At 44.5% G+C, this 27,762-nt stretch overlaps 1 protein-coding gene across 1 annotated transcript in view; it reads right to left on the bottom strand.

The window, feature by feature from the left end:
• Positions 1 to 208: 208 nt before the first annotated feature.
• The window catches only part of LOC147418021 (calcium-binding protein CBP-like), a 53,574-nt gene continuing 26,020 nt past the window's right edge, over positions 209 to 27,762 (bottom strand). Inside the window, exons 2-5 of the mRNA XM_086507644.1 lie at positions 1,374 to 1,420; positions 1,100 to 1,272; positions 943 to 961; positions 209 to 525 (exon numbers count right to left, since the gene is read on the bottom strand). Coding sequence (XP_086363770.1) covers positions 421 to 525; positions 943 to 961; positions 1,100 to 1,272; positions 1,374 to 1,420 — 344 coding nt within the window. The 3' untranslated portion in view covers positions 209 to 420. The remainder of the gene's footprint in view (positions 526 to 942; positions 962 to 1,099; positions 1,273 to 1,373; positions 1,421 to 27,762) is intronic.

Here is a 27,762-nt window from a genome sequence, read left to right on the forward strand (position 1 = left end):
ACCACTGAAAGCAAGGCCCAAGGGCCTCTGCTTCCTTGGCATTTCATTACAAGACGACTGCAGGCAAGTGGAGCGCCACATCTCAGAGAAATCGAAAGAGCACATGCTTACTATTTCAATGTCCATAGTATTGTATTAAAAAAGAGAACTGGAAATTTTATTCTTTAAACCAACAAAAAACAGACACAAGAGTTTTTATACACTCAGATACCGCGGAAAGCAAAAGCATGCAAATGAAAGTTTAGTCTGTACACGGAAGGAGACCTTCACACACACCTCCGCCATCAAGGGCATCTTTATTTTTTCAGTAAAGCTTTTTTTAGAAGGAGCCAACTTGCTACATATATGAGAGTATCCTCAACAGGTTGGGGGATATACTACAAAAGTGCCGTTTAAACAATTACTACACGATCACTACTCTCAAGCAACTATGAAGGGAAGGACCATCAGCATGAAGGTTTGGTAATCCAAAGTTGCTGAGCCTCTTAACTGTGTATCCTGCTCTTTGAACTTCTCCGTCAAGCCCTGCAGAGCAGAACAGAAGAAAGTAGGCAAATAAACGGTTAAACAAAACGTATAGAAGAGAATCATGAATATTGCAAGCATAGCCTATACAGAAAATACAGAGACCATATGAATAGACAGACAAGTCAAACACCTATGACAAAATGGATAATTAAGTCCAAATTTAATATGGAGAATTAGAATACGGTTTATTTTCCATTTAAATTTTGCAAAAACAGGCATTGGATCAATTAATATGTATTGGCTCATATGCTATTCAATCGATTTGGGGTATTGTATGAGAAAGTGCGAATTTTAAGAAGTTATTCATCCAAATATGTAGTTCGTGACGAATAATGTGACTTCGCATGCAATCTCAACATTAATAAGCATCATAAAGAGAAAAAACAAATAAACAGTGCCGCCAATAGTAAGTACCTTGACAATAAGTCCACACCTGCAAAAAGAACAAAAGATATCTCATAACTCGATTCAAAGACTATCTTAAAAGGCATGAACCGGCATATGCTACTATCCCACTAATGCATGCTAAATAAGTCAAGTTCAAAAGACTATCAAGGTACAAGGACCATACTCCACAAAACTGTCATAATCCATGGCCTTCGATTGACCAGTTCTATCATACTTCTGAAGAAGACAATCCAAAATTGGAGGTGATATAGCATAACCGAGGCTCATTAAAGCTTCCCGCATTTCTGCCTTGTCAATGGATCCACTTCGATCTCTATCAAATCTTTCAAAAACCGACTGTAAAAGAACAAAAATATTTCTCAATAGCTCGTACACGAGCCAATGAGAAGCACTGCCTCAAGAACAACAGCTTAAACATGAAACCAACAAGAGCCCACCTTCCATTCTTTCAAGGCTTTCCATAATGCAGTAAACTCTTTTGGACCTGCAATTTCCACATACTAAATGTTTATTTCAGCTTTTACATAACTGTCAGACAAAATAAAGCTCATGGAATACAAATCGAGCATTATAAACACTACTGTTTTACAATCTGTGAGTTACTGTTTCTTATGTCAACATGTATCGAATCTTGATGCCATTTATCTCCTGTCTGTGTACTGGCTTGTAAGTTTTCTTCTTGGGAGACGTAGGAGTAGTATACATATATGTCACCATGTGGAAGTATGACAAGGACTGAAGGGCCAGTGTTTCAGCCACGTCTCTCTCTCTCTCTCTCTCTCTCTCTCTCTCTCAGGGTGGTCTTTAGTAGACCACTAAAGACCTATCTTGGGGTGGTCTTTAGTGGACCAGCATTTTCATTGAGGAGAGCAGCAGACACTAGACTGACTAGACACACATGCAGCATTGGGTGGATTGGAGAGGATGTGTTCACAAATTCAGTTTAAGGAGCCTCGGATGAAGCTCTGATTTTTTAACACTTTGGTGGCTTCCGCATTGCTCTATGGAGTTCCAACCATCACGGGAGGTCGGGTCACACTGATGGATGGGGAGACATGCAGAAGCCTCTAGTCTCTATGATCTCGCGGATTATTAGAGCCAAGGCTTCAATACCACATGACATTATTCAGAGCTAGCTGCCCCCCCACTAGTGGTTGAGGCGCTTACCAGATCAGTCTCCTTTTCACACCGATTGTGGGACCTCCCCAGAGACAAATATGCCCACCTAGCACTTGAGTCCTCTCAACAGTTAGCTTTGCAGGGAGACACAGCATGCTGGTATGGGGAGATGACATCATGGTTTCAGGTACATGGGTTCAACATGGACAGATTGCCCCCCTTCCAGTACTCATTGGATGCACCCTCTTTGACTCTTACACAGTCCGAGATCACCAAGCTCATCCGCCAAGACCTGATTCAGCTAGATACTAGGAGGACTTGGATACAACCGTCTCAAGAGTTGGGCACGAAGATGGCTTTCTATAGAGAGCATCTTCTCCAGCTTACTGAGAATGGGTTTGTGACGAGGCCCAGATACATGGATGTTAGATTTTTGTCATCACCAGATGCTTCGCACCCTCTCTACAAGCTCCTCACTTTCACGTGCACTGGCGCTTGGTTGTGGGTTGGCCACCCGTACACCCACTGCACAGGGAGGGTTGTTTCAGCACATTGCCCACTTAGACCTGTTTTGGTCGCTTCACATTGCCCCATGTATATTGGAGGGTAATCTATTAGGTAGGGTGATTTATTAGGCATTTGCCCAACCTACCCCTATTCTCCTATATATAGGAGCAGGGACGCCCTCATTTCCATTGTCTCATCATCGTACATGTTCGCCATCTGCAGTATTGTCACGTTACACATCCAACCCTATGTGTTCGTGGACAAGCTACAGCATGACCAAGGTTCGGTTCGGTCAAGTCAGTCTAGAATAGGAAGTGATCTGGCACTTTTGTGAGTCTGTTCGCAGACCGTGCATGTCCAGACACTTAGATTAGATACATATCCTCTGGTTGCACACAGCATGACCATCAGATTCCAGTCGAAACCCATCTGTAGCATTTTTACAGTGCATAGACCTATTTTCCTTATTTTTGACATTTTTCACTTATTATTTTTAAGTGACTTTTGTTGGAAAGTAGGTAGTGATGAGTGCGCAGCAATGTGTGCAAGTGATAGAGCACGAGAAGATGTGCAAAGCTTGAGGCTTTCTGCAGAGATGGGGTGTGAAAAATCGAAGTAGGAGAGAGAGAGAGAGAGAGAGAGAGAGAGAGAGGCTGCACGGTTTCTTGAAAGGGGAATTAGTTGAAAGTGTGGATTGGGCTCTCATTCCCTTTATTAAAGTATAGGACCATTTTTATGTTAGTGGCCAAGTTCAATGTGAGCTTGGCCAAAGGTTAGTAACCTTAAAAAATATACACAAAAGGGGTCATTTGGACCTTTGACCCAACAACTTAAAGGCATAAATGGCGCCTTTAAGCTACGTGACTCCCACCATCTGTATGCATAGCTCATGTTGTGCTTTGGGTAAGCACTTAGTGAGAGCATCTGCTGGATTTTGTGATGTATGGACCTTAACCAATGTTATAAGGCCATCCTCAAGCACTTCTCAAATGAAGTGATACCGCACATCAATACGCTTTCTGCGTGCATGAAACATGGCACTCTTTGCCAGACATATGGCACTCTGGCTATCACAACCAAGCATAGGTGCCTTGTCAGGCAAACCAAAATCATTGCATAGACGTGCTAACCAAATGGCTTCTTTGGAAGCCTCAGTGGCTGAAATATATTCAGCCTCTGTAGTAAACAATGCAACTATCTTTTGCAATCTAGAACACCATGAAACAGCACCTCCTACAAGAGTAAACACATAACCACTTGTGGATTTCCGTGTATCCACATCACCAGCCATATCAGAGTCACAAAATCCCTTCAACTCCAATAATCCTTTACCATAACAGAGGCATTTGTTTTTAGTCCCTTTTAAGTACCTCATAATCGACTTCACTGCATCCCAATGCAACCTACCTGGATTAGCCATAAATCGGCTCACAACTCCCACTGCATGGGCTATGTCAGGCCTAGTAGCAACGATAGCATACATAAGTGAACCACAAGCTGAAGCGTAAGGCACACTTTGCATGTCATTGGCTTCTTCCTTTGACTTAGGGCAATCATCCTTGGAGATTTTGATATATGGTTGTAATGGCACGCCAAGAGGCTTTGCTACAGCCATGTTAAATCTGCCCAGTACCTTTTCAATGTACTTTTCTTGCGACAAATACAATATGTGTTGGTCCCTTTGCCTTCTAACCCTCACTCCAAGTATATGTTCAGCTGCCCCAAGGTCTTTCATTGAAAATGCAGATTTCAGCTGCTCTTTAAGAGCATCAACAGTGCTGCTTTTCTTTGCAGCTATTAACATATCATCCACATAGAGCACAAGAATGATACGGCTGCCATCCTCATCACGTTTGATATACAAACAATGGTCTGCATGGCTTCTTTTGTAACAATGTTTGAGCATGAAGCGGTCAAACTTCTTGTACCATTGTCTACATGATTGTTTCAGCCCACACAAGCTTCTCTTGAGCATACATACCAAATGTTCCTTGCCAGGAATAACAAAACCCTCGGGTTACTTCATGTAAAGCTCTTCCTCCACATCACCATGCAAGAAAGCGGTATGTACATCCATTTCGTCCAATTCCAAATCAAGGGCAGACACTATGGCAAACAATACACGCAAAGTGGTCATCTTCACTACAGGAGAGAACACTTCCTGAAAGTCTATGCCCTTGGTTTAAACATATCCCTTTGCAACAAGCCTTGCCTTATACTAGGGTTTTGCATCAACTGTCTTGATTTTATACACCCATTTGTTAGGAATAGCCTTCCTTCCTTTGGGCAATTCCACCAAATCCCAAGTATGATTAGCATGCAAAGCTTTAATCTCTTCCTACATAGCAAGCTCCCACTTGTCACTATACTCACATGTCTTTGCCTCTTTATACGTAAGGGGCTCTCCCTCATCTGTCAACATAATGTAATGCAAAGAGGGATCATATCTACTCACAGTCCGTCTTGGACGAGTAGACCGCCTCACCCAATGATCCACATTATCTGGTAATGGGTCTACATCAGGTGGCATGATAAAATCATCAACAATGGGCTGCTGTACACCATTTTCAGCATTGTTTCGTGGTTGCAAATGCCCTTCAGGAGCCTCAATTTGCTGCCCAACATCATCTGGCTCAAACACCACCCGATCATCAACATTTTCAGCCATATGTGGTGCATCCGGAGGGTCAAGAATAGGCCTAACAGGTCGCTGGTCATGCTAAAATTTGACCCTTTTATGGTCATGCTTTGAGGCACAATTGTTTTGAAGCAGCTTTGCCTCATTAAAAACAACATCCTGGCTGCGTACAACCCTTTTGAGCTGAGGTAACCAAATCCTGTAACCCATTTTGCCTTCTTCACCATATCTCATGAAGAGGCCTTTAATGGACTTGGCATCTAGTTTGCTTCTCAACTCAGGCACAAAAGCTTCACAACCAAAAATGCGTAAGTCATCATACGAAGCAGGCTCGCCAAACCAAACCTCTTCAGGGATGTCACCTTTCAAAGACATGTGAGGGGATCGATTGCATATATGCACTGCAATTTTCAAAGCTTCTCCCCAAAATCCATGAGAGAGATTAGCTGTGGACAGCATGCATCTCACCCTCTCACAAAGTGTCCTATTGAATCTTTCAGCCACACCATTAGAAGAGGGGCTGTATGGCACAATAAGCTCCCTCTTAATGCCCAAATTTTCACAAAATTTGTTAAATTCGGCACTTATCAACTCCCCCCCATTGTCATACGCAAGCATTTCAGCTTTCTACCTCTTTGGGTGGTCACAAATGCATGAAATTTCTTAAACACAGCAAAGGCTTCATCCTTAGATTTAAGCAAATAAACCCAAATTTTCCTAGAATGATCATCAACAAAGGAGACAAAATAGCATGCACCTCCCATAGACTCAGTAGGCATGCTACATACATCAGAATGTACAAGATCAAGCACACAAGATTTATGAGAGACACCGGAGTAATAAGAACGCTCTACTTGCTTGCCCTATTGACATTCATTATTCATTACAAAAGTCAAGCTTTGTGCCTTTAGCATCAAGCTTGTTCAAAGTATAAAGCTTAGAAAGGCCTTTTGGCTCATATGGCCAAGCCTTTTGTGTCAGAACTCCATGTGAGAGTTAATTTCAGCTAACGCAATAAACTTGCCCAACATGGCCTTTCCATGCATGCAGTAAAGTGTCCCTTTCTTTGTGCCCTTTACAATCAGCCTTGAGCCTTTAGTCATTTTCCATGATCCTCTCTCAAACAAGATGCTGCAACCATGCATATCCGTCTGACCAACAGAAAGCAGACTCTTCTTGATTCTTGGCACATATCTAACATCATGCAAGACAAGCTCATTTGTGCCATCTATGGAGAGATGCACAGTGCCAATACCCTCAATGAAACATGCATGATTGTTTCCAAGGTATACATGGCCATGCTTGCCTGCATCAATAGTAGAGAAACACTCCTTGATAGGAGTCGCATGAAATGAAGCACCGGAATCAACTATCCAAGTCTAGGATAATGCATCATTGACAGTCAACAAAGCATCTATAAGGTCACTCTTGGTGATCTGCATGTCTTGTGAATGAACATTAAGAGAGGCATCAAGGTCAAAGGCATCATCATCTGACAAAGTGGCACAAAAGATGTCCTCTACATCTAACAGCTCCTCAATCACAACACTAGAAGCCACATTGGCCTTCTCTTTGCCCTTTCAGCTATCCTGTGCATCTGTCTTGACTTCCTTCTTCTCTTTCTTTTTCCGTTCTAACTCGGCTTTGTAGTACCTGCAATCGGGTTTTTGTGACCTTTCCTGCCACACTGATAGCAAGTCACATCACCCTTGCCTTTGCTGGCATTTCCCCTTTCCTTACTCTTACTCTTACTCCTTTGTGCATAGACATTCTTCTTCTCTGTCCTGCCTCTAACCACGTTGGCAGAGCTGCCTCCCTCTCCACCTGCTTTCCTCCTGATTTCCTCATTCAAGATAGAACCCCTAACACCATCAAAGGTCAAATTGGGGTTATTCGACAATGAAACCACCAATGTTTCCCATGAATCAGGTAAGGTCATAAGCAAGAAGATAGCTTTCAACTTATCATCAAAAGGAGGCAAACCTAAATCCTGTAACTGCGACGAAGTACCTGTAAACAAGGACAAGTGCTCTACAGCGCTCTTGGACTCATCTAGCTGCATGCCAACAAGTTTTCACATCAAATGCACTTGGTTGACAGGCGTTGCATTCTCATACATCGCCTTTAACTTCTCCCACACATCAAAAGCATTTGTGAGACCTTTCAAATCAATGAGTGTCTCATCGGTCATGGCCATTTTGATGTATGTAACTGCCTTCCTGTTCAGGCTAACCCATGCTTCATCCGACATATTCTGTGACTTTACCTGTTCAAGTGTCCCTTCACAATCCTTAAGAAATAGGATTCCCTGGATCCTGTCTTTCCAAAGGTCGAAACCTGTTCCATCGAACCTCTTAATCTCGAAGAGATGCTTCACATCCGAAGAAAATGAGGCCATAGATGCACGAATAAGAGAGCTAATACGCTGAACTTTTGGGCAAAATGCACCAAAACCAGAGTATAACCTCATAGAAGTGTGCACTACAGCTCCAAATGGTCACAAGAGCAATTTGGGGCAAAATGAGTCAATTTAAGCACAAAACAAAAATTTTGAAATTTCTACGCAAGAAATTTTAGCGAGTGAATTTGTGCTCAAAAACAACAATTTTAGTTGTTTTTAGCCTCACAGGACATACATAAGGCTAATGCACAGCCTTTAGAAGCATGTATGAGCAAATGCCCCAATTTGTAGCATCAAATTGCAGAAAATTGAGCCACAAATGGTCATACATAGCCAGAACTTGTTAAACGTGCATAAATTTGCACTTTCCTCAATGTAAATGCATCAAAAATACACTTGCAAAAACCTGCGTAAATCTGAAATTTGCTGAAAACACCTGTTTTGGAACCTGTTTTTCAGCAATTTCTTTGTTTTCGGGTAGCGAGAACTTAGTTAAGATGTTCCCTCACCTTAATACGTAATTTGCAAAACCTATATTTTCCTGTCATAACCTATAATTTGCTGATTGACCTAATTTCAGCCTGTTTTAGGTCAATTTGACTAGCCGGGAGTCCTCTAGTGTCCGGGGACGAGTCCTTTGGCAATAAAATTGCAAAACCTCACGTGAAAGTTGACCTCCTTGGCTGAAAATCAGCGTTTGCAGGTTTGGAAGCAAACCCTAATTTTGCTATGATACCAGTTGATGAGTGCGCAGCAATGTGTGCAAGTGATAAAGCATGAGAAGATGTGCAAGGCTTGAGGCTTGGAGAGGAGGCGATGTTCTGCAGAGATGGGATGTGAGAAATCGAAGTAGGAGAGAGAGAGAGAGAGAGAGAGAGAGAGAGAGAGAGAGGCTGCACGATTTCTCGAAAGGGGAATTAGTTGAAAGTGTGGATTGGGCTCTCATTCCCTTTATTAAAGTATAGGACCATTTTTAAGTTAGTGGCCAAGTTCACATTGGTTAGTAACCTTTAAAAATATACACAAAAGGGGTCATTTGGGCCTTTAACCCAACAGGTAGGGCAATTTTGCTAAGTTTGTATATAAGCAAACCTAGTTCTAGCACTTTCTGGAGAAGGGGCAGCACGAGCTCTCGCTCAACAGGCAACTTCTCACCAGAACCCCCAAGAACCCTAGCGTTTTTGCTCCCTGGCAGATAGGCTAGCGTTTTTGGAAAAAACCATAGATCATCCAGCGTTTTTGCTCTTGCAGATCCCTGGCGACAGCAGACCAAGCAAAAGCCCCAGCGTTTGCAAATTCTCCACAGCAAGACCATTTTCAGCCCTAGCATTTTTGCATCTGCAAGACACTTCAGCGTTTTTGCAGATCTTCGCGACGGAATCCCCACAAGCATCAGCGTTTTCAGTTTTCAGCATCAAGACTCTGCAGTAGAACCCCCAAACCTCGCAAATCTCACCTTCCCGCAGCAGTTCCTCACCACACAATGGAATCCATCTAAGTTTATAGTTTCAGCCCAGAAAACGCAGATTTCAACATCTGCATTTTCAGCGCGTCGTCGATCGTCGGCATCGACATCGTCACCAACATAGAGTCAAAATTCAGCAGATAAAGATTTGCAGATTCAGCCATTAGCATTCTCAAATTTCAGCCGGTCTTGTCGTCGTCCTCATCGTCGACGACATCGTCAGCAAGTCCAAGCATTGTAGAGATTTGTGCAATCATACGTAGACCGCTCTCGCTATAGAGAGTGGGGCCTTTGGAGGAGGGTTTGACAACATTATGGTGTCGTATTCTTCTCTCTCTATCTCTCAGTCTCAGGACTTTCATTCACAGTGTTCACCACTTTGTTTGTGTCCATTGCACTCTCTCACTAAAGGAACGGAAGGCTCTCCCTTCCGTAAGTAAAAGGGATCCTTGAGCACAGTTCGGAGCACTCATCTTGAGCAAAGTTCAACATTCACTTCCACTACACCTAACATTGGTATCAGAGCTTTGGCAGTGTTCTGTATCACTCAAGGAAAGAACCACATAATTTTTTTATTTTTTTGCTTGTTGCGGTCGCACAAAACCCAAGTCCTCTTGGGCGTGTCGATTCCTAATCGTGTTTTTGAAGAGTGACATGAAAGTTGAAACCCAAGAAAAAAGGGCTTGTCCAACCTCCCCTTGTGACTCTTTTCACTCATTGAGAGCGGACCGTACACTTAGCGGCCGGCCAATCGACGTGAGGTGGGAAAAAGCAACCTTGGTGTGAGCGCAAGGCCGCAAAGGGGTGCCCACGGAAAAGAGCAGAACTCGGGTGAAGAGAAGATCCTTCTCTAGCACAGATTGCAAGCGAAAGAAGAACCTCAAGAACCTCAAGACCCTCGAGAATCTCAAGAACTCAAGAACCTCAAGAACCAAGACCCACAAGAACCCAAGTTCCTCGTGAACTTAAGAACCAAGACCACAAGAACCCTCGACTTCAGTGGATGGTCATCACTCGAAGCGGAATGGATACTTCGCTTGGAGGTGATGAGCATGAGAGAGGCGAAGAAGAATTTTCCCCAACAGGAGGTTTTTTTGACCCCCCCCCCCCCCCCCCCCCCCCCCCCTTCCCCATCTATGCCAAGGATTGCACCAGATCCTATGGAGGCTTGGTGCAAGACGATGATGGACATGATGACAACGTGGCATGAAGCAAGAATGGCAACCATGGAGCGTGAGTGTGAGCGAGAGCAATTACGCTTGGAGGCCAAAGAATTTGATCGCCAGTACGCAAAAAGAAAAACAGAATTGGATCGCAAGAACATTGTTCATTCTTCCTCTCTCATTTCTAATGTGCAGGCGAAGATGGAAGAGATTCGGGAAAAGGAGACTCTATTAGTCTCTTCTTTTCCCAAGCATGACACACAGGATTTGCATGATGATAAGCATGATGACTTGAATGCTAATGATAAGCATGATGATTTGAATGACAATGACAAGCATGATGATTTGCATCATGATCACAATGTGATTTCTCACGAGCATGATGATTTGTATGATCAAGACGTGATTGTTCACAAGGATGATGGTTTAGTTGATGTTTTTTCTAGCGAAGCTAACCTCGTTGCAGATTCGTTCAATCACGAAGAATCGATCTTGGCTTTCAAGTCGAGGTCCACAGCACTCCCCAAGCAGATTCGATCAAACACGACGAACCGATCTTCGCTCTCGAGCATAGGTCCAAAGAACCCTTACAGGAAGTACTATGTGTTCGAATGATTAGTCAACACGCATTGTTCGAGTGTTTCATTCGTGTTCGTTTCCTGTATTTTAGTCAACGTCTTTATGTGATCCCTTTTCCTAGGCATGACATATTGTACGTTGAGCACGATTCACTCATAGATGAGCACGGATGTATACCGATTTCTCATGAAAAGATGAAATGTTTGCATTCTAGGAGGTCACATTCAATGTCTCTTCCTTGGTACGACACAGTTGTAGATAGAGCACAAGAAGGATTGAGCATCAAGCCTAGGCATTTCCATTGTGTTTTGCCACAGTTGATTGATTTAGATCAGAAAGTCAAGATTCGATCTCATTGTTTGCATGTGTGTGGTGAACGGTTTGGCACTCCGTCTATTTGTTCATCTACATTGCAAGCACAGTCTGTAGCAAAGACGAGATTTTTTCCAGTCACTTCGCATGGAATAGGTATTTTCATGTTTTTGTGTTGGAAGTGGTTTCAAGAATTTTCAGCCATGGAGATTCTGGCAGAAGGAAGAAGCATGACTCTAGACGAAGTTGACGCATTAAAGGAGCTACAGATGACTTTGTCGCTTTCGGCGCGGCCCAAAGAAGCAAGCGTTGCAGACCTTTATGAAGTTTAAGTATCACATGAACCACGCATCGGAGTGGGCCGGCGAAGAGTCCTTTTAAGTATTCCGGATGTTGTTGGGGATCTCCCTCGACGCCATACAGTTCGGTACCAGTACCTCACTTTGAAAAGGAGGAGATGTCACGTGACACATCCAACCCTATGTGTCCATGGATTAGCTACAACATGACCAAGGTTCGGTTCAATCAAGTCAGTCTAGAATAGAAAGTGACCTGGCACTTTTGTGAGTCTATTTGCGACCGTGCATGTCCAGACACTTAGATTAGATGCATATCCTCTGGTTGCACACAGCATGACCATCAGATTCCAATCAGAACCCATCAGTAGCATTTTTACAGTGCATAGACCTATTTTCCCTATTTTTGACATTTTTCACTTATTATTTTTAAGTGACTTTTGTTGGAAAGTAGGTAGGGCAATTTTGCTAAGTTTGTATATAAGCAAACCTAGTTCTAGCACTTTCAAGAGAAGAGGCAGCACGAGCTCTCGCTCAACAGGCAACTTCTCAGCAAAACCCCCAAGAACCCTAGCGTTTTTGCTCCCTGGCAGATGGGCTAGCGTTTTTGGACAAAACCTCAGATCAGCCAGCGTTTTTGCTCTTGCAGATCCCTGGCGACAGCAGACCAAGCAGAAGCCCTAGCGTTAGTAGATTCTCCACAGCAAGACCATTTTCAGCCCTAGCGTTTTTGCATCTGCAAGACACTTCAGCATTTTTGCAGATCTTCGCGACGAAAACCCCACAAGTGTCAACGTTTTCAATTTTCAGCATCAAGACTCCACAGTAGAACCCCCGAACCTCGCAGATCTCACCTTCCTGCAACAGTTCCTTCCCGCACAGTGGGATCCATCAAAGTTTACAGTTTCAACCCAGAAACGCAGACTTCAGCATCTGCGTTTTCAGCGCGTCGTCGTTGCATCGTCGCCATCGACATCGTCGCCGACATAGAGTCAAAATTCAGCTGATAAAGATTTACAGATTTTAGCCCTTAGCATTCTCAGATTTCAGCCCGGCTCGTTGTCGTCCTCATCGTCGGTAAGTCTAAGCATTATAGAGATTTGTGCAATCATACGTAGACCGCTCTCGCCATAGAGAGTGGGGCCTTCACAGGAGGGTTTGACAACATTCTGGTGTCGTATTCTTCTCTCTCTATCTCTCAGTCTCAGCACTTTCATTCATAGTGTTCCACCACTTTGTTTGTGTCCATTGCACTCTCTCACTAAAGGAACGGAAGGCTCTACCTTCCGTAAGTAAAAGGAATCCTTGAGCACAGTTCGGAGCACTCATCTTGAGCAAAGTTCAACATTCACTTCTGCTGCACCTAGCAAGTATACTCTCTCTCTCTCTCTCTCTCTCTCTCTCTCTCTCTCTCTCTCTCTCTCTCTCTCTCTCTCTCTCTCTCTCTCTCTCTGTGTGTGTGTGTGTGTGTGTCTCATGGTGTTCCATTGTCTCCATCCTCTCCCCTTTCACTGCACACTCTGACATGGTATTAGAGCACCAGGATGTAGATCTACCATCGCCATCAGCAAGGAGACCATTGCAGGAAGTTCCATCACGAAGAAACCCTCGGCTGCCACCTACATATTATTTACCCTAGCGTTTTTGGCAGCTTGCTAGTGTTTTCGCCTTTTGCATTTTTCCTCCCCCCCCCAGTGCCTCCTCGCCTACACCCATTTGCTAGCGTTTTTGCTTATGCCTCGACATTTTTTGTTGGCTAGCGTTTCTTGCAAGCAAAGGGTTCTTCTCCATTAGCGCCTTCTTCTACGCCCCTCTACTACCTAGCGTTTTTGGCTAGCACGCGTTTTTCTGCCTATGCAGCCAGCGGTTTTGCTTCGCCAACAAGGGAGGTCTTTCACCCCTGCGTTTTTAAGTTTTTGTGCTACCCATTGGAGTCCTCTTCCGGCCGGAGTTTTCCCTCCTCGACCAACCGAGGTTTCCTTACATTGCTGCCCGCAACCGACTCATGGACCTTCCACATGCAGATCCGGGCCTGTTTTCCCTAATTTTCAGCCAGAAGTTTGTGCCCCACCCGTCCTCGTGCCCAACAATCAGCACCTGGTGTCCCTTGACACTGTGAGGATGGCTCAATGTGTTGTTTATAGGAGCATTCCAACCCCCTTTGCTGCGTTTTCCGGCATGGATAGCACCTTCACCTTTGCCTCATCAGGTTCCCTTCAGTTACCCACCTGATTCACAGGTCTTTACCCCCTACCCGCACCAGACCGCGGTGTGGCGCTTACACGACGCGTTTTCAGATCGCATTTCACCTTTGCTCCTCTGTCACGTGCACATCTAACCCTATGTGTACGTGGACAAGCTACTTCATGACTAGGGTTCAGTTCAGTTAGCTTAGGAAGTGTTCTGGAACTTTGGTGAGTCTGTTCGCAGACCGTGCATGTCCAGACACTTAGAGTAGATGCATATCCTCTGGTTGCACACAACATGACCATCACCATTACCATCAGATTCCATCAGGAGCATTATATAGTGCAAAAAAACTATTTTCCCTATTTTAGCCATTTTTCACTTATTATTTTTAAGTGACTTTTGTTGGGAACTCTGTACGGCAAATTGCCTAAGCAGATATACAAGAAACCCTAGCGCTAGCACTTTCTGGCAGAAGAGGCAGCAGGGACCAACCATCCGACAGTGCACCTTCTCAACAAGGACCCCCCCAACGGATACCATAGCGTTTTTGCTTCAAGACTCATCCAAGTGTTTTGCAATTGCAGATCAGCCCTGGCGATAGCAGATTTGCACATCAAATCACTAGCGTTTTTGCATCAAGCACAGTTTCAGCCTTAGCGTTTTAGGAGCAGCAGGTAACCTAGCGTTTTGCAGTTTCTCCGCGACAAGACCAGTAGATAGACCAACGTTTTCAGTTTTCAGCATAGAGACACCGCAGAATAGCCCCCCAAACCTCGCAGATCTCACCTTCCCGCAACAGATCCTCGCCGCACGGTCAGATCAGCCAGTGTTTGCAGATTCAGCCCGGAAAACGCAGATTTCAGCATCTACATTTCAGCGCGTCATCGTTGCATCGTTGTCATCGCGGTCGTCACTGACATAGAGTCAGAGTTCAGCCAAGACTTCTGGAGCGCAGGTAAAGAAGCAGAAAAGGAACCCTTTTATACGTAAGACGCCCGAGGAAAAGAAGGTCTTGATGGCTGAAAACAAGTGCTTTATATGCGAGCAGAATGGTCATTTTGCCACCAGCTGTCCACAAAAGAAAAGGCCAGCTGACTCAGATGACAAAGAGGAGGAAAGGAATGAAGCCTATGCCCTCGCCAGGTTTAGTGCCAGACATGTTGGGCGACGGGCCTAGTACAGATGCCAGTGAGTTATGCAGAGCGTGGGGTAAAGTTAGAGACCAGATGGCACTTATCTTCTTTGATCCAGGTGCCAAAGCGAACTTTATCACGCCAGAATTAGCTATGAAGCTGGGCATCACAGCTGAAGAGATGGGGTGTACCGTAGAGGCAGGATTGGCATGTCATGGCCACTCAGAGTGCGTTACTCCCATCATTGGAAAGCTGCGTCTGCGTATTCAGTCGCATGTGAACACAGAAGAGTTCTACATCATGCCACTGGAAGGATGTGATGTCTTGTTGGGGATCTCGTGGATGTTTCGAGTGCATGGAGTCTTGGATGCCTACAACAAAAAGATCACTGTACAGCATAGGGACAAAACTCACATCTTGGATGTAAAGCTAAGAGGAGAGTCAATCCCTATTGCATCTGCTTCTGCTATCACTTCTGTAATAAAGAATAATCTTCCTGCGTACTTCATTTTTGCACGTGATGTTTCAGATAGTTGTCAGTCACATTTATATGTGCTAGATAAAGACAGGCTAGCATTTTTGCAAAAGTTTAATGGCTGCTTTTCTGATTCATTACCATCTCAACTACCACCGGAGAGGCCCGAGGATCATGCGATTGATTTGGTGCCAGGTTGTAGCCCACCAAATAGACCACCGTATAGGATTAGTGAGGCGCAACGGAAAGAGATTATGAGCCAAGTGGAGGAGCTCTTAGAGAAAGGACTGATTCAGCCTAGCTCGTCACCCTATTGCTCTCCAGTGCTCTTAGTACAAAAGAAGGATGGCTTGTGGCGCATGTGTAATGATTACCGTGCGTTGAATAAGAATACCATCAAGAATAGGTTTCCTATTCCAAGGATTGATCTTATTCTTGATCGCCTAGAGGGTGCGGCGATCTTCAATAGGATCGACCTTAAAAGTGGGTACCATCAGATTCGAATTAGGCCTGAAGATGTGCACAAGACTGCGTTTAGAACGACATTTGGTCTCTACGAGTTCTTAGTGATGCCATTTGGTCTTACGAATGCTCCTGCTATGTTCAATAGGATGATGGATAGGATCTTCCGTCCATATCAGAACTTCGTCGGCACATTCTTTGATGACATGATAGTCTACTCGAAGAATGAAGAGGACTGTGCACGATGTCCGTAGCCTTTTAGGGCTATGTTCTTACTACAAAAGATTCATTCGCAACTTTGCAGAGATTGCTTCACCTTTACATGCTTCGCAGAAGAAAGAGTCACTTTCAGATGGACCCAAAAAGAGATTTCAGCTTTTAATCTCTTAAAGGAAAAGATGACTTCAAATCCAATCATTGTTTTGCTAGATCTGAGGAAGTAATTTGTGGTCCAAGGTGACGCTTGTGTGTTAGGTGCAGCGGAATGAATGTTTGAACTTTGTTCAAGATGAGTGCTCCGAACTGTGCTCAAGGTTCCTTTTCGTTCTTATGGAAGGTAGAGCCTTCCGTTCTTAATGAGAGAGTGCAATGATCATAAACAAAGCGAATGGACACTGTGCGTGCAAATGTATGAGACTGAGAGATAGAGAGAGAAGAGAATACGACACCAGAGATGTTGTCAAACCCTCCTCCGAAGGCCCCACTCTTGTCGGCGAGAGTGGTCTACTATTGATTGCACAAACTGGTACAATGGGAATGCATGTGTTAGGTGCAGCGAAATGAATGTTGTATTTTCTCAAGATTAGTGACCTATATTTGCTCAAGGTTCCTTTTAGTTCTTAGGGAAGGAGAGAGCCTTCCGTCTTTATGGAGAGTGCTATGATCACGATACGCCACCCGAGAGGTTGTAAAACCCTCCTCCGAAGGCCCCACTTTCGTCGGCGAGGGTGGTCTAACTTTGATTGCACAAAGTGGTACAATGCGTATGCAATGGACTGATGCAACTTGGACTATGTCGATGGCGACGACGGTGACGACCTTAGGGCTGAAATCTGAGATCTTCTAACTGCTGAATTTCGGGACTGTTTCGGTGGTTGAAAATGACTGTTTTGGCTGCGTTTTTCATGGCTAAGGATGGGGGAACTTCTGCAACCAATCTAGGGCGTTCTGCTGCAATTCATATGCTGAAAAACCTGCGTTTTTCAATGCTGAAATTGCTGATCCAAAACGCTGAGATTGCTGATCCAAAAACGCTGAGATTTGCAGATCTGCTGCTGCATTTTATGGCTGAAAACGCCGGGTTCAAAAACGCTAATGGGCTGATCTTGTTGGCGACCAAAACGCTGAGGATTGGGCTGCTGTAGGTGTACAAAAACGCTAAGGGGGCTAACTTCTGGCGACGACTGCAAGTGAGGAAAAATGCCAGAGAAGGGGGGGCTGGCCTAGCGCTAGAAAACGCTAGGGGTGCTGAGCTCAGAAGTTTCCTGTTGAGCGGGAAGCTCCTGCTGCCTCTTCTTCCAGAAAGTGCTAAGTTGGGTTTGCTTATATATTAACTTAGCAAAATTGCCCTACCTACTTTTGTTGGAAAGTCACTTAAAAATAATAAGTGAAAATAACCAAAAATAGGAAAATAGGCTAAATGCACTGGAAAATTCCCCTGACTGAATCTGATGGATTCTGAAGAGAATACCAATGATCATGCTGTGTGCACCCAGAGGATATGCATCTACACTCAGTGACTGGGCATGCACGGTCTACGAATAGACTCACAAAAGTGTCAGATCACTGCTAATCTAAACTGACTGAACCCTACTGTGGTGTAGCTTGTCCACGGACACATAGGGTTGAATGTGTCACGTGACATCCCCTCCTTTTCAAAGTGAGGTACTAGTACCGAACTGTATGGCGTCAAGGGAGATCGCCAACAGCATGAATCCTGGAAGGGACTCTTTGCCGGGCCCACTCTAATGTGTGGGTCGTGCGGTACTTGAACTTCATAAAGGTCTGCAACGCTTGCTTCTTTAAGCCGCGCCGAAAGCGACACAAAGTCTGTTGTGGCTCCTTCCTTGCTTCAACTTCGTCTAGAGACCTGCTTCTTTCATCTTCAAGAATCTCCATGGCTAAAAATTCCTGAAACCATCTCCAACACAAAACCATGAACATACCCATTCCATGTAAAGTGAAGGAAAAATATCTTGTCTCCTCTAAAGACTCTGTATGCAATGTAGATGAACATAGAGACGGAGTGACAACCCGTTCATCAAACACATGCAAACAATGAGGTCGAATCTTTTCTGTTTGATCAAAATCAATCAACTGTGGCAAATCACAATGGAAATGCCCATGCTTGGTGCTCATACTATCATGAGCTCGTTCGGAAAATGTGTCATGCCAAGGAAGAGATATGGAATGTGACTTTCTTACATACATACTTTTCAGCTTTTCATGAGAAATCCGCATACATTCGTGCTCATCCATGAGAGAAACGTGCTCAACATACAATATGTCATGCCTAGGAAAAGGGATCACATAACGATGCTGACTAAAATATAGGAAACAATCACGAATGAAACATTCGAACAATGCGTGCGTATCAATCATGCGAACACATAATACTTCTTGTGAGGGTTCTCTGGACCTAGGCTTGAGAGCCAAGATCGATCCTTCGTGATTGATCGAATCTGCAACGAGGTTAGCTTCGCTAGAAAAAGTATCCACTAACACATCATCCTTGTGAACAATCACATCATCTACATGCACCTCATCATGCTTGTGAGAAATCACATCTTGATCATGCAAATCATCATGCTTGTCATTGTCATCCAAATCATCATGCAAATCATTATCATTCAAATCATCATGCTTCTCGTAATCATGCAAATCCTGTGTCTCATGCTGTGGAGAAAAAGAGATTGAGAGAATCTCCTTATCCCGAAGCCTTTCGACCTTGTCGTGCATATTAGCAATGAGAGATGGAGAAGGAGCAATGTCCTCTCCATGAATGACAATAGGAGAATCACTGTCGGCATTGAGAGTTATAGTGTTAGCCGTAAATTTCATGAGAGCGTCATTATCACGAAACCATCGAATGCTCAAAATCATATCACATCCTGCGAGAGGAGAACCAACAAATCTTCTAGTGAAGGCAATCTGTTGAATTGCAAACAACACATCAAGGCACTCCTCCGTGATGAGAGCGTCCATACCAGGACGAAAGCCAGAGACCTCGATGGGAGATCTCGGACTAACTTCGAGGCGGGCTCTCTCAACAAAAGAGGAGTTGATCACATCATGCATACTACCTGGGTCAAACAATATGACAAAACGGTGCCTCGACGTACGACCATAACATTTAATGAGAGAATCATCAATGGGAGGGTCCTGAGAAACTTTGGACACAATCGTGTTATCATTCATTGCATTGACAAATGTAGTGGGTGCTGTGGGTTCTTTAGATTCATTCGATTCAAGCTTAGGACATGTTCTTTTTATGTGACCCTTAATGTGACAATGAAAACAACGACCTTCCTTAGAATAAGTGCTTTGTTCTTCCGACGTGATGTATCCTCCTACAATTCCTTGTTCTACCTTTTCATCTGGAGTAAGCTTAGGTTTAGCAGTTGTGTTAGCCTTACCCTTAGATTCATTGGAAGAATTCTTTGATGAGAGACTGTTGGAAGATTGGTTAGAAGAGTTATCATTCTTACCGTTCTTATCGTTCTGCGGCTTCTGAGAAGTCTGCGCGGTACTTGTGGAAGTCTTATTCTCCTTAGGCTTCCCGTTGTTGTGCTTCATCTCGTGGGCGAGAGCAATTGCTACCGCTTTGTTGAGATCGATTGGATCGAGTACCTCGACATCATACTTGATATACTCATCCAATCCGTAAAGAAATGCCTCCTTGCGCTTCGCATCCAATTTGCGTAATTGAGTGTCGAGCTGCAAAACACGATTAGAGAAAGACATAACTGGCATACCGTTTTGCTTGAGAGCTCGCCAATCGTCTTTCAATCGTGCAAGGTACTGCGTTGGCATAAACCGCGCCTTGAGCTTGTCTTGGAAATGAGCCCAACTAAAAGAGAGGGACGTGAAATCGTTGGCTGCCTCTAGGTACGCAACTAGCTGTGCCTCTCGCCATGCCTGGTACCAATTGATGGCATCACCGGCAAGGTACATAGTTGCCGTCAAAACTTTGCTATTTCCTGTCTTCTTAGTTGTCGCAAAATAAGCATTAAATTGATGCAACCAAGAATGAATAACAGTAGCATCCATCTTACCGTCATACTTACTGAAAGTCAACTTCTCTGTGACTGGATTGTGTAAATCCGCATCGTGGCTTGTGCCACTTGTCGAACTCCCACGATCTTTCGGTGGTTCGGTCTTCGAGGTTAGCGCTTGTCGAAGCAATTCTCGAGTGCAAAGCTCTCGTTAAGCCTCACGCTCGGTCTCCAAAGCCAATCTGTGAGCGGCACGATCGGCCTCCAAGGCCGCGTTTCTTGCTACCTCGTCCGCCTTTCTTTGTTGCTTTTGTTCTTTGTGTTCGTTGCGCTCGTGTTCTAAAGCAAGGCGATTGTCTTCTTGTTTTGCGGCAAGCTTTGCGTTTCTTTCATCGCGCTCACGGTCCTGAGCAAGGCGATTTGCTTCTTGTCTATCCATCATGGCCATCATCTGCTTGACCATTGCCTCCATAGGGTTTGGTGCACTTGGTGGCGTAGATGGCGAAGGAGGAGGGTTGAAGAAATCATCTCCGGGTGGGGAACAGTCTTCGTCGCCTCTCTCATGCTCATCACCTGTATGCGAAGTATCCATTCCGCTTCGGGTGACGACCATGCACTATGATCTTGGGTTCTTAAGTTCGCGAGGAACTTGGGTTCTTGAGAGTCTTGAGGTTCTTGAAGTTCTTGATTCTTGAGGGTCTTGGGTTCTTGAGGTTCTTGCGGTTCTTGAGTCTTGAGGGTCTTGGGTTCTTGAGGTTCTTGAGGTTTTCTTTCGCTTGCAAATCGCGTTGGAGAATAATCTTCTCTTGACCCGAGTTCTACTCCTGTCTCCGGGCGCACCCCTTGGCGGCCTTGTGCTCACACCAAGGTTGCTTTTTCCCACCTCGCGTCGATTGACCGGCCGCTAAGTGCACGGTCCGCTCTCAATGAGTGAAAAGAGACACAAGGGGAGACTGGACAAGCCCTTCTTTCTTGGGATTCCTGTCACTCTTCAACAAAACACGATTAGGACTCGACACGCCCAAGCGAACTTGGGTTCGTGCGATCGCAACAAGCAAAAAAATTCTTCTGGTTCTTGTGGTTCTTCCCTTGAGTAGTACGGAACACTTCCAAAGCTCTGATACCAATGTCAGGTGCAACGGAATGAATGTTGTATTTTCTCAAGATTAGTGATCTATATTTGCTAAAGGTTCCTTTTAGTTCTTAGGGAAGGAGAGAACCTTCCGTCTTTATGGAGAGTGCTATGATCACGAACAAAGTTAGTAGATATTGAGCATGCAAGTGTATGAGACTGAGAGAAGGAGAGAGAAGAGATACAACATCCGAGAGGTTGTAAAACCCTCCTCCGAAGGCCCCACTCTCGGTCTAACTTTGATTGCACAAAGTGGTACAATGCGTATGCAATGGACTGATGCAACTTGGACTATGTCGATGGCGACGACGGTGACGACCTTAGGGCTGAAATCTGAGATCTTCTAACTGCTGAATTTCGGGACTGTTTCGGTGGTTGAAAATGACTGTTTTGGCTCGTTTTTCATGGCTAAGGATGGGGGAACTTCTGCAACCAATCTGGGGCGGTTCTGCTGCGATTCATCTGCTGAAAAACCTGCGTTTTTCAATGCTGAAATTGCTGATCCAAAACGCTGAGATTGCTGATCCAAAAACGCTAAGATTTGCAGATCTGCTGCTGCATTTTATGGCTGAAAACGCTGGGTTCAAAAACGCTAATGGGCTGATCTTGCTGGCGACCAAAACGCTGAGGATTGGGCTGCTGAGGTGTACAAAAACGCTAAGGGGGCTGACTTCTGGCGACGGCTGCAAGTGAGGAAAAACGCCAGAGAAGGGGGGCTGGCCTAGCACTAGAAAACGCTAGGGGTGCTGAGGGGGGGTACTGCTGAGAAGTTGCCTCTTGAGCGGGAAGCTCCTGCTGCCTCTTCTGCCAGAAAGTGCTAAGTTGGGTTTGCTTATATATTAACTTAGCAAAATTGCCCTACCTACTTTTGTTGAAAAGTCACTTAAAAATAGTAAGTGAAAATAACCAAAAATAGACTAAATGCACTGGAAAATGCCCCTGACTGAATCTGATGGATTCCGAAGGGAATACTGATGATCATGTTGTGTGCAACCAGAGGATATGCATCTACACTCAGTGACTCGGCATGCATGGTCTACGAATAGACTCACAAAAGTGCGAGATCACTGCTAGTCTAAACTGACTGAACCCTGTTGTGGTGTAGCTTGTCCACGGACACATAGGGTTGGATGTGTCACGTGACAGCATGTGACTGATGCAAGTCTAGGCTATGTCGGTGTCGACGACGAGGATGGCGAGACCGACGCTATGGCTGAAATCTGTTGTACTTCTACTGCTGTCCAAAAACGCTAATGGGTGATTTCTGCTACGGCTGAAAACGCTATGGAAAACGCTGCCTTTGCTGGTCTTTATGGCTGAAAACCTGCGGGTACTTGGGCTGAAATCTGATGGTTCTTATCTGCTGAAAATCTGTTGATGCTAATGCTGAAAACGCCATGCACAAGGGAGGGCAAGCTGGCTCCAAAAACGCTAGGGCTGCAATTCTGGAAAACGCTATATGCTAGGATCTGCTGGCGATGAACCTCTTGCTGAAAACGCCAAGGTCTGGAAGCTAGGCGATGAAGATGGAAAACGCTAGGGAGTCTCCTTGACGGAAATCGCCCCCAAGGGGTTCTTGCTTGAGAAGCTGCATGTTGAGCGGTGGAGCTCCTGCTGCCTCTTCAACCATTTAGTGCTAGTCTAGGTTTGCTTATATACAAACTTACTCAATTTGCCCTACCTACTTTCCAACAAAAGTCACTTAAAAATAATAAGTGAAAAAGTCAAAAATAGGTAATATAGGCTAAATGCACTGGAAAATTCCCCTGAAGGATTCCCCTGATGGATTCTAATGGGAATGCTTATTATCATGCTATATGCAACCAGAGGATATGCATCTACACTAAGTGACTAGGCATGCACAGTCTACGAATAGACTCACAAAAGTGCCAGATCACTTCTAATCTAGACTGACTGGACTGACTGAACCCTGATCATGTTGTAGCTTGTCCACGAACACATAGGGTTGGATGTGTCACGTGACATTGTGGCACTAACATTGGTGCGGTGCTAATGCAAGATGGCAGGGTAGTAGCCTATGAGAGCAGAATCTTGCAAGGGCCAGAGATGACCATGCAAGTCTATGAAAAAGAGTTATTGGTTGTGATTCATGCGCTCTTAAGTTGGAAAGACTACCTGCTAGGTGCTGATTTTGTTGTCCAAACGGATCATCAGTCTTTGCGATACTTTCTGACACAGTCAAAGCTATCCGAAAAGCATATGCGATGGGCAAACATTCTTTCCATGTTTCATTTCCACATTGTGCATGTGGAAGGCAAGAAGAATGTTGTGGCTGATGCGTTATCAAGAAAGCCACAAATTTCAGCTGTGTCAAATCCTTATCATCATGAGCTTGATGACATGAAGGGACAGTATGCGATTGACGAAGATTTTGCAAGGATCTTCGAACAATTACAGGAAGGACAACGTCATGAGCACTACCTCCTCAGAGATGGTTTTATGATGATGCATGGCAGACTCTATGTCACTAGGCCATTGCGACATAAGGTCATGGTAGAGAGTCATGTCCCACCGTATGCAGGGCATCGTGGTATAGATGATACAGTGAAAGCGGTTGAGACATTCTTTTATTGGCCTACCTTGAGGAGAGATGTGCATGCCTTTGTGCGAGCATGCGTGATTTGCCAAAAGGTCAAGTTTGACAGGCAAAAGGCACCAGGGCTGTTACAGCCATTGTCGATTCCAGATAAACCATGGGAAAGCATAGCTATGGATTTTATCTTTGATCTTCCAAGAATACAGACAGGGAATGATGGAATCTGGACCATTATTTGCAGATTCAACAAGCAAGCTCATTTCATTTCTGTTAGGAAGAAGATAAAACCAGATCAGATGGCACGTCTCTTTATGTACAATATCTTTAAGTACCATGGTATGCCACAGTTGATTGTCAGTGACCGTGATCCACGCATGACAAGTCTATTCTGGAGAGGCATATTTGAGAATATGGGCACTACGCTTAAGTTTTCATCGTCGTTTCATCCACAGACAGATGGCAGTCAGAAGAGGCAAATTCTACTGTCTTGGATCTGCTTAAGTGCTATGTGTCAGAGCACAAGGCAAAGTGGGAGCAGTATTTGCCGTTGGTTGAGTATGCGTACAATAATACAATGCATTCTTCAACAGGCAAAGCACCTTTTGAAATTGTGAAAGGTCATGTGAAAGTTCCTTTCATTTTGCATACCAAGGAAAAGATCTTTCAAGCAGATCAATATGTACAGAATATGGATGAAATGTACCAGAAGATAAAGCATGCCCTTGAAAGGACACAGGCAAAGCAAAAGAAAGCTGCTAATCTCCACTGTCGTGAATTGCTGTTTTCACTTGGTGATTGGGTATTGTTGCGGTTTGAAAAGGTACGCTTAAAGAAGCGAAAGGGTAAAGAAAGTCTCTTTACAAAGGCTTAGTATGCGTTACTATGAGCCTTTTCAAGTAGCAGAGAAGATCAATGACGTCAGTTACATAGGCTGAAATTGCTTGAGAACTGGAAGATTCACAATGCCTTTCACGTGAGTCTTCTCAGACCATTTATCGATGATGTGCCAGAGCATATGGCAATTGAAGAGCAGCCAGAAGTTGAAGAGTTTGATGAAATTTTGGTCCTAGAACAGATCATGGCACACAAGGAAAGAAAAGTCAAAGGCAAGGTTACAAGGCGATATTTGGTGAAGTTCAAGAACTATCCACCTATGGATGCAAAGTAGATGGAAGAGAGTGAATTGTTAGAGTCACCCAATGTATTGCAACTTTATCTTGAAGCCTTTGGTTTACCACCTACGTATTCTCCAACTCAAGTAGAGCAAAGGTCAAAAGGAAAGAGACCTGCGCTAGAGGGGGGGTGATCCAAAAGTGGTAAACCTACGTATTCTCCAACTCAAGTAGAGTAAAGGTCAAAAGGAAAGAGACTTGCGCTAGAGGAAAGGTGATCTAGGATCTAGCACTTCTCATGTATCTATGGATTTAGTGCAATAGAAGTATACCCTGCTTGGCAATTGCCTTTGGGAAATAAAAGTTGTCCAAAAGTTTGTTCAATGCTATAGAAGTAAGTATGTTTTGTCAGTTGTCAAGAGTACAGTAATTGCTTCCAACGAGTACATGTTGACGCATTTTTAAACTACTGGTTTATTATGCTTCAAAGGATTCGAAGCGTACTAAAAGTTATGGACTCTATTAAAGCCAGGGCACAGTGTGAAAGCTATCCACTATGTCAATGGAACAATCTCACAAGTAGACCATACATGAGTTAACAAGTGTTGAATACACAAGAGTGTTAGCTATGAGCATGTATGTCTCGTACCAGGTTGACCAAGTGTGCACACGAAAAGGTTGACAACCGTGACACGGTGTCCATGAAGTGTTGTACACTCTAATGGATTGATATTCATGCAAACGACGACGTTCGCGATTTCAAGAGGGGGGTATGTCACGAGTTTGTGGCAACTAACTTTACTTGTTGATTTCTTTTTGGGGGAATTTTATTTTACTTCTTTTAAAGCACCCCTCTGGAAATGCCAATGCCCGAGTTGCATGATGTGAGGCAGACAGTGAGAGTCTAGGCCGGATGGCCAGTGAGCACTAAAGTTGGACAAATGGATTAAGGTTAGCCACGGTGAGGCTACGAGTGTAAATCACCTTATAGCTAGCCGACATTGCATTTTTCGATGTCGTTCCAGTGGTGATTGATGGTCAGACAACCCGGGTGAGTGCCATGGAAGCATCTCCTAAAATTTAAGGAACTCCTATTTTGGACTTGAAAATGTGTTCGTGTCATTAGCTTTAGAATGACAAGGGGAACATTTTATTGCTCTGCTGCCAAGTCAACTCACGCACCAGTTGAGATATTTTTAGCCAAGTTTGCAAAAGTCGGAAACTGACAAGGTGTCACTCCGTGAGCATTTCTACCACTCTGGGCGAGCCTACAAGAGAAAGGGGACGCCATTTTTAGCCAGTAGGTGAATTGTCACAAGTTAAGAGCTATGGAGTGCTTTCTTTCCCTCTTATGTACAGTGCAGTGCCAGGAGTGATGCCCTGCACGCTACGCACTGCTCTCTCTCTCTCCCCTATGAGCAGTTAGGTTATGCCCCTCAAGTGGGCTTCTCATTTGACCAATGTACAGCTATGTGGATTTATGCTTTTGTGCCAAGGCAAGAGCCTCTCTGAACAGGAATGGGTGTAGCTAACTACTACACCAAAGCAGGCGCCGGTGAGGGTGATAACCTCACCACAAAGGTGCGTTTTCAGCACTGTGTTCACGCTGAATTTGGACTGTTTTGCAGCCGTCATGATGCCGGGAGCATTGGGAACAGTTCCCTACTATTAGACGACAGTTCGGGGGCTGTTTAGGTGAAAATAGAGAGAAAACCAGTAATTACAGCGTGCTGTAATTACTGTTTTTGTGCAGGAAACAGGAGGTTTATGCTATTGGAAACGAGTCAGAGCTTGGGAGACTGTCCAAGGCAAGTTTGGGGCTGGTTTGCTACCAAAATTTTGCCTGCACACGTGCCATCTTGCGGGATACACGTAAAGGTCTCAAGGACTCTGGTTTTTGTAGTCTATTCCTCATTCCTGAAAGATACTAAAGGAATACCGAAAGGGGCGCCAACCTTTGGGGCCTACAGGTGTCACTGTCTGCTTGGGAGCATTCTAGCTTCCTGGCCGTGCTTTTGTCTTTAAGTGTAATTCCAGTCTCAGTTGCAGGTTCCTTTTAAGTCATTACTTTGTGTCGTAAAGTCAAGTGTTAAAAATCGGGTGAAAGATAACGTCTATCGCCCTACGGGCCGGTTTCACCCCCCCCCCCCGGACTCTGCGTCCAGATGCTCTGAGAAGTGAGCCCCCTTGGGTCACTTATAAACATTACAAGGGGTGCTAAAAGCAGAACCCCAAAAGCATGTAAACTCAAAAGCAGTTGGTCAAAAATCTGCCATAAAAATCAACAACGCAAAAAGTAAAATTCCGTACACTTCTGCCACGTCAACCTATCAAGCGTGAAAAGCAGAATTTCCGTACAGTCTACCACGCCAACAGCTATCAGCGCAAAACGCAGAAATCCGTATTGTCTGCCTCGTTAACATGCCAACGCAAATTCTGAAAATCCATATTGTCTACTGCCACGTCATCTGTCAACCCGCAGGTGGTCGTGCCACGTCATCAGTTTGTGACACCTTCCCCTATGATGCCTAGTGCTATTAGATTTCTTTGCTCAAATGTCGAGGAAGCTTCTCTAGTTGAAGTCCCTAAAGGTTCTCTTTATACAATGTCCCATAACCCCTTTTTCATAAGTCTGACGCCGTTGATAGTAAGTCAGAGCTCTGATGCATTGTTTGCAAAATAAAGAGTGAATAAGAGCTCGTAAGATCACCTATTGAGGATCAAACGGCTTGCCGACGGTGAGGACGACGATGAGACGGGCTGAAATCTGCAAATCTTTATTTGCTCAATTTTGATTGTGTGTCGGTGACGATGGCGATGACGACGATGCAACGACGACGTGCTGAAAACGCAGATGCTGAAATCTGCGTTTTCCAGGCTGAAATTGCAAACTACGTTGGATCTGACCGTGCGACGAGGATTTGTTGCGGGAAGGTGAGATCTGCGAGGTTCGAAACTTCTCCTGCGGTGTCTAGCTGCTGAAAACTGAAAACGTTGATACTAACTCAGGTTCTGTCGCGAAGAATCTGCAAAACGCTGGATGGTTATGCTGATGCAAAAACGCTAAGGCT

Source organism: Adiantum capillus-veneris, chromosome 30 (genome assembly GCF_014529385.1).
Source record: "Adiantum capillus-veneris isolate H3 chromosome 30, ASM1452938v2, whole genome shotgun sequence".
Taxonomy (NCBI): Eukaryota; Viridiplantae; Streptophyta; class Polypodiopsida; order Polypodiales; family Pteridaceae; genus Adiantum; species Adiantum capillus-veneris.